The sequence below is a fragment of the Lolium rigidum genome, chromosome 1 (assembly GCF_022539505.1).
Source record: "Lolium rigidum isolate FL_2022 chromosome 1, APGP_CSIRO_Lrig_0.1, whole genome shotgun sequence".
NCBI lineage: Eukaryota > Viridiplantae > Streptophyta > Magnoliopsida > Poales > Poaceae > Lolium > Lolium rigidum.
This window is the reverse complement of record NC_061508.1, coordinates 232,932,423-232,940,192: the sequence shown is the minus strand read 5'-3', so window position 1 is coordinate 232,940,192 and position 7,770 is coordinate 232,932,423. Positions and strand designations below refer to the sequence as shown.

The 7,770-nt window shown below is 50.2% G+C and overlaps 1 protein-coding gene across 1 annotated transcript; it reads left to right on the top strand.

Moving 5' to 3' along the window:
* Positions 1-1,737: 1,737 nt before the first annotated feature.
* On the top strand, positions 1,738-7,397 carry LOC124656004 (L-type lectin-domain containing receptor kinase IX.2-like). Its single transcript, XM_047194823.1, has 10 exons — positions 1,738-1,901; positions 2,012-2,160; positions 3,432-3,812; positions 3,967-4,485; positions 5,726-5,860; positions 5,931-6,046; positions 6,126-6,336; positions 6,428-6,671; positions 6,796-6,946; positions 7,036-7,397. Exons 1-10 carry the CDS (start codon positions 1,738-1,740, stop codon positions 7,315-7,317), a joined length of 2,352 nt encoding a protein of 783 aa, XP_047050779.1. The 3' UTR covers positions 7,318-7,397.
* Positions 7,398-7,770: the final 373 nt, after the last annotated feature.

Below are 7,770 nucleotides of genomic sequence, written 5' to 3'. Positions count from 1 at the left end.
GCGGACAAACAAACGACGAGAAAGACGGTAACCATCTCTTTGGAAGTTTGGTTGATCACGTATCACTCCATATGCTTGGAATCGGGCTGCTGCAAATCACCCGAGAGACGTCATTATCTGTTGCCCAACTGTAACATGGTGGCCAACCTGAGCGTCGGCGCCGATGGAGTCCCAATGATCATGATAATGATGTCCGAAGTGTTGCGCGTGCTCTTCGGTCTTCGCTACCGCAGAAGCAATGATGTTTCTCGGCCTGGATCCTGCATTGTATCGTCCCAAGGAAAACTCTACATTCTCGAGAAGCCCAAGCCTAGCAAAGGTGATCTGCGGATTTTCGAGATCCACTTGCCTTGGCACGAGACGACGATGCCGGGGTTCATCACTTAACTTACATTCCCTCTGCCGAAGGTGATCACCGTGTGTCCATTGGACAAGATCCATGAACCTTTTAGACTAGTAGAATGTGACACGGAGATCCTGCTGGTGGGTTTTTTTTAGGGAAGCAACAGAGGGCGAATGGCCCACCTGAAATTTACATTAAAGCGGCGCCATCGGCATTTTTTTACAAGATTGCAGGTCAGCACACACACCGGAAAGAGAGTACAACAGCGATCAAGGGGAGAGGGACGCACATCAAGTGACTAACGCGCTACAGTCGACATGACGGGGAACACGTACTAGCCACATAGTGAGATGCTCGCAGACGGTCGCGAAGAACTCCCTGTCATTTGTGCGATCACCGTCAAACACCATCCGGTTCCTATCTTCCAGGTGATCCATAGAAGCAGACATGAAGCCATCATGCGGAGGGGGAGCGGCCACGAAGGGTGGTCAGCAGAGAAGGATTCAACCAAGGTCTCCAAGGATGCTGCAGCGGGGGTGCTGGTCGCCACGGATGCATGCCCCCTGATTGTCCTCAACCTTGGGCATGATGCAAACAAGTGTTGAATGTTTTCCACGACGCCGGGGCAGAAGGGGCAATTAGGGGAATGCAGTATACCGGTGCGGTGCAAGCAAGCTCTCGTTCTAGTCCGCTGGTGACGAAGGATCCACAGAACACTTTGCCACGAACGGGGGTGAAGTTGGCCCAGTTGAGATCATGGAGTGGTGGACCGCACCCCGAGCTGTGTAGGATGCAGTAAACGTCCCTGACTTTAAACCCCTTTCACGTTGTTGGCGATTAGGCGGCGCTCGTCAGGGAGCCGGCTGGGCGAGAACCGCGACACGGCGTTCTCAAGGAGATCGAACTCGTTTATTGCCGCCAGCACTCAACCCGTCCGCCACCGTGGCATGGGGGACGAGGTAGTGCAAGAACGCCGCGGGGAGTGCTGCATACAAGGGACCGAGCGACGTCCAGTTGTCAAGCCAGAGCGAGGTGGAGGCGCCGTCGCCGACACTCACAGTGGTGAGCGAGCGCAGGAGCGGGATCAGGTCCTGGAAACATTTCCAGGACGGTGTTGTTGGTGGGGCACCCTCCCTGAGATACCAACGCCTGATCCACGTGGCCCATGGGTTGTCTGAACCAGAGAGGGGCTTATACACGATTTTCATCAGGACACATGTATTCTGGACTCCAAGATCGATCAGGCCGAGGCCGCCCTACGAGCGCATCCTGCAAGCCGTTTCCCAAGAAACCAGGCAATCGCCGCCCGAGCAGGTGGCCGATGCGCTCCAGAACATGGCACGACGGGCCGGTCCATCTTGACGATGGTCCCCTTTGGAATGGGAAGCACTGCCATGGCGAATGAGGGGAGTGCCGACAGGACATCAGAGGTGAGCGTCAACCTACTGCCAGGGTCGAGGGTGCGTAGACGCCAGCTCGGGATCCTCCCGGTGATTCTCTCCGTGAGGAAGTCAAGTGCGCTGGCTGGCAGCTTCTGGTCAGAGAGTGGGAGCCGGAGGTAGGTCTACGGGAAGGATGATACGGGGCAGCCGAACATCGCCTCCTAGTCAGGGACGCATATGGGGACGAAAGTGCTCTTGTGGTAGTTAATGGCAAGGCCCGTAGCAGCAGAGAAGACATCGAGCGCACGCTTGAGAAGGGTGATCTGTGTAGGCTCCGCACGAACGAGGAGCAGCGTATCGTCAGCGTATTGGATAACCGGGCAGGGGAGATCATCGACCAGCGGGTGCAGAATCCTGGAGTCACTGGACTTGCCGGTAATGAGTTGGCGGAGGAGCCCAACCACGGTGAGGTACAAATACCTATACGGTGACAAAGGGTCACCCTGGCGCAACCCATTTTTGCACAGAATCCATCTTCCCGGCACGAGGTTCAGGAGGACTGCAGACTTCCCAGTTTGGAGAATATTACTGATCCATGATCGGAAGAGGGCACCAAAACCTCGGGTGTCCAGACTCCAGAATCGCATCCAACGTGCTCCAGCTGACAGTCGAATGCTTTCCGAAAATCGAGCTTCAACGCGATCGTTGGGGTGTTCCGCAAGCGGCAGCACTGAACCAGCTCGGCAGCATATAGAAGTTGTCTGTAATACAACGACCAGCAATAAACCCAGACTGCTCAGAAGCCACAAGCTGCTCAATAAAACGTTGTAGCCTGGACGTGAGGATGCGGGTGACTATCTTCATAAGGCAGTTCTGGAGAGAGATTAGCCTGAACCCCTCCGTTGTCACCACGTTTTCAGTTTTTGGGAGCAGCGCAATGTAGGCTTGGTTGATGCCTGGGAGGTGCGAGTCACCACGATGGAATTCATCCAGAAAGGCGACAATGTCCGAGCGAACAGTGTCCCAGAAAATCTTGAAGAATGCTGGTCCGAAGCTGTCGGGGCCTGGGCTACTGTTCAATCGCATGGACCATATCTCTTCTTTGATCTCTTTCTCCGTGAAAGGCGATTCGAGAGCAGAGAGGCCCTGCTACTGAGGGAAGTGCAGCAGCAAAGGCAGGGTCCCAGGAGACAGGGGGTGTGCAGCCCAGCAACGACATGTAGAACTCATCAAGGATGCGTTCTTTGTCGCGGTTGGAGAAGGGGCGGCCTTCCGAGTGCAGGATTTTAATTGTGTTTCGGCGCAGCCTGGCAGACGCGTTTGCGTGGAAAAAAGCAGTATTCTCGTCGCCAAGTTTACACAAACGGAAGGAGTACCGCTGCTTCCAATAGGCATCCAGGTATATAGGATCTACAACCATACTGTCATTCCATGCATGACATGTCAGCATTCTCAAAGATGTACTAGAGTGTCAGCTCGGCTAATCCCGAGAGAAAGACTTGGAAAAAAATCGAGGTAGACTTGGAAAAAAAAATCTACAGAGAAGACTGGCTTGATGTAGACATGCAGGCGGGCTTTGGCGCGTCAAGCGGTCTTCGTGGATCGGATCAACGAGGACTATGCGAAGAAAATCATGGCGAGAGGACCATTGACTGATTGAGTACCGAAGCTGGTTCGTAGAACTTCATGCATATATATATATATAGCTCAGACATTACTCCTAACGCTCATTGGCCGACCGTACGTGGCGATGAAGAGATGCAAGTGCTTTATCGTCCTTGGCTTGCCCTACTTGCTCCTCCTACATATCGTATCTAGCTATCTTCCTCATGCCACCTCCCTTAGCTTCAATTACAACTTCTCTGATCCTGCCGTCCTCGCTGGCGCCGATCTCAAGTACATGAACGACTCTGTCCGTGCTTTCAACCGGATCGACCTGACCAACCAGTCGAGGAGGTGGAGCACAGGCCGCGTAGCACACGGGCAGGCGGTGCGCCTCTGGGACGATAGCACCGGCGAGATCGCCAGCTTCACCAGCAACTTTGTCTTTGCCATTAAACCTGCCAGTAATAGTTACCCCGAGGCAAGTAGCTACTGTAGAACTTTTCTGATGGCCTGCGCGGCATTCTATATATCGTACTCACCGCATGAACCAGATTTATCTAAATTTGCTTATATCTTGACGTACGTATAGATACTTGGAAATTGAGATATATAAATTTGAGCGATTTTTTCCAACAGATCTTGTATGCGTCTGTCGTTTCCTTAACAACACCTTTGCGCTACAGAGAGCTGATGGTATGGCGTTCTTCGTTGGGCCTTACCCGCCGACCATGCCCACAGGCGCGTTCGCCGGCCACCTCGGGTTGTTCAACGACCGTGACAACCCCTTCTTCCCGCCGACTGTCGGTGTGGAGTTCGACACGTACCGGAACCTCGAGTGGGACCCCAGTAATACGACCTGCCACATCGGGGTGAACGTCAACAGCATCACGTCGACTCAGTACACAGCGCTGCCGGACCTGAGCTTGAACGGAATCATGGCGGCGTCGGTCAGGTACGACGCTAAGGCGGTGACGCTCTCGGCCACCCTACGATTCATCGACCAGCCAGGACAGAGTACATACACTGTCAGCGCCAACGTCAACCTGCGGGACGCCGGTCTGCAGCAGGATGTGGCGGTTGGGTTCTCGGCGGCCATCGGGGATCGCATCCAGCAGCATCAGATTCTTTCCTGGTCATTCGAGTCCACCGTGACCGGTAAGTGGATTCCCCAGTGTTTAGCTACACCCTCTCTCCACAAATAAGTGGATATTTAGTTTAAAATTTGGTCCATAAAAATGTACTTCTATGTTCCCAATGCACATTAAAGTACCAAAAATTGCTTCTTTCTCATTGCACGAAAATCAACCCAATAATATTCATCACATGTCTTCCTTGATTTCAACATGTACTTAGCTAATTGGAGGTGAAAAAATTAAAGAGGGAAGATATATTGATTTGCATCTTTCCAATGTACTTTTTACCCCACCCTATAATTTATCTTGAAAACCCCACGTGTACACTTATTTGTGGACGGAGGGAGTATGTTCAACTTTTCCATGACATGAAATTTCCTGCATGTATGCCTTTTCAGAGACTTACAGTCTTTTTACACGTACGTTCGATAGGGATTACTCAGCTGTGTCACTAATATGCGAACTTAATTACTCTCTAGTTTCACCTCTGAGCTTGTGACTTGTTGGCCGGAATTGCTTCACAACACCACAAACAATTTGTCAGGTCAACAATTAAATTTTGAGGAAGAACCAATAAAACTACTGACCTTAATAATAAGGCATAATACTCCATGCATGTATATGCCTAGGGTGATGGATTCGCATGACTAGTCCGAAGTGTCTAGTTGTGAAAAATGCAATATGAAAAGATGAGTTTAGCTAATTTCGGTATGCTAAGGATGCAATGGCTTCTATCCAATAGATGCCATTTCAACTGTCACCCTGATGGAATGTTCGCCCATCATGCAAACATATATACTCTGTAGTCTGTACTCTCATCTCGGAGGCGATGCAAGAGTTGTTAGTTAATATACAAACAAATAATAAGTGATGGCGTAGAAATTGAGCTATACACCTACGACCTGGCCCTCGACGCGCCGTCTCCAGATGGTCCGTCGCCGCCGGTGACGACGACGTCACCCAGCGGAGGAATACACCGTAACTTGACTAGAGAAGTAGAGAGTCACTATCTTGACCGCTAGCTGCTGAGGCCGAATTATCAGCGAGCGAAGTTTCCATTTTTGGCCGACCTTTTTCTTGTGAAAAGTCACCAAGCTGGTTTTACACACTAGAATGGAGATACAACTTTTTTTCTTGTGAATACCGTCGCCATCATTCTGACCTAGCCGCGTCCTTTTCCTACACACGTCTGGCTGCATGCCTCGTCTCTCTCTTTGTGCATGGAGAGACGATAAATAAATTGCGTAAAAACATTCCTGCAGGACCGAGGAGATCATCAAGACATGCCGTTGTCCTTGCAGCCACTCTCTCAGTCGGAACACTGCTCGTGCTACTCTTCGTGCTCGTCGGTGCTTACACGCTGAGGAGAAGGATAAGGGCGAACAAGACACCACGAGGTACATATATATACACTTGCGACTTTTTCCCGTACGGATTTTAGCATTTCTTCAAATATTGGATCCGCAGATGATGCTAGAGAAGAGAGTCCGGAGCAATTTACTCTGGCATTGCTAAAGGCTGCGACGGGCAACTTCGCCGTGGAAAACAAGCTGGGAGAGGGAGGTTTTGGGCAGGTTTTCAAGGTAATCGATCAGGTATATGTGGTCATGCATAGGCTATTTCTGCTATCTGCTTACTGTTTCCATAATTCTCGATTCACAGGGCATACTGCCGAATGGGCAAGTGATAGCAGTGAAAAGGCTCTCCCAGAGTTCGGCGCAGGGATTCCACGAGCTGAAGAACGAGCTGTTGCTGGCCGCCAAGCTTCTGCACAGGAACATCGTGCGACTCCATGGGGTCTGCTTGGAGGAGCGAGAGAAGCTCGTGGTGTACGAGTATCTGCCAAACAGGAGCCTAGACACCATCCTTTTTGGTAGAATTTTTTCTCACCATCTCTTCCTCTTCTTTCTTTCTAATCCCAACTCATAGATAGTTAAGTGTGTGATCGTGTGTATGGCATGCAGATAACAGGAGGCCGCGACGGTATGGCCTGGACTGGGAGAAAAGGTACACGATCATATTTGGGATCGCTCGTGGTTTGATGTATCTCCACGAGGATTCTAATATGAGGGTCATCCACCGAGACCTCAAGCCCAACAATGTCCTGCTGGACGAGAACATGCACCCCAAGATCTCAGATTTCGGTCTGGCTCGAGCGTTTATGGGAGACCAATCCAAAGATGTCACCAAACGAGCAGCTGGTACCCTGTAAGTGCATTAAGTCAACTACTGCCCTGATTCATAATTCTTTCCGTGGTTTTAGTTTAAATTATGAAACAAAGGAAGTAATACGTTTTCGACTTAAGAAGCTGAACTTGATGCACACGTGCAGTGGGTATATGTCGCCGGAATACGCCTACAATGGGCACGTCTCCACCAAGTCGGACATGTACAGCTTTGGAGTCATCGTGCTAGAGATCGTCACGGGTCGGAGGAACAGCAGCCCATGCCAAGACGCTAACTCCAACAACTTGTTAAGTGATGTACGCATGTAAACACCACTGTGCGATGGAGAACAAAATTTCGTACTCCAAATCCGAATTCATCCTCGGTGTTGCTTAATTAACTGCAGGTGTGGGAGAAGTGGAGGGCCGGGAAAGCAGCGGAGATAGCGGACGTGTCGCTGGGCGACCACTACCCTCGGTCCGAGATGCTCAACTGTGTGCACATTGGGCTCCTCAGCGTCCAGAAGAAACCGGAGATGAGGCCCAAAGCGTCGGAGGTCATGCTGATGTTGAGCACCCAGTCCATGTCACGTCCGACGCCCTCCAGGCCGGCGTTTTACTCCGGGCACTCCACCAGCGGAAACGTCTCCAAGAATGGCGTGACCATGTCTGAGCTTCAACCGAGGTAGCTGGATTCGCAAAAAGAAATCTTGATATGGTAGAACAATTTCAAAAAAAGACGAAGGTCACAATGCACATGGTACATGTACAAGAGTAGATGGTAGTACAAATGGGAAAAAACAGCAAATGAATGTCGAGTTATTACGACCTGATAGGGTAGTCGTTTCGTCAGTTTTTTCAACTTATAATTGTTTAAAAACCAGGACGATCATATATACGCACAAATACACATAAGCAAACGGTAGCCATCAGCTGTAGCTACAACCAAGTATGCTGCAAAAAAAAACCCGTTAATGGAGCAAAACAATTCACGAATGGAACATTTTTCTGTTTATGTAGTATTTTCAAAAATGTTTTTGCAACATTTTTCCCGCATAGAAGACCATTCGTAAAAATTGAAAAACAAGATTTTCTTCACTCACGGTAAGAAATGTCATCAGCTTCGGCGAGTTCACACTGGT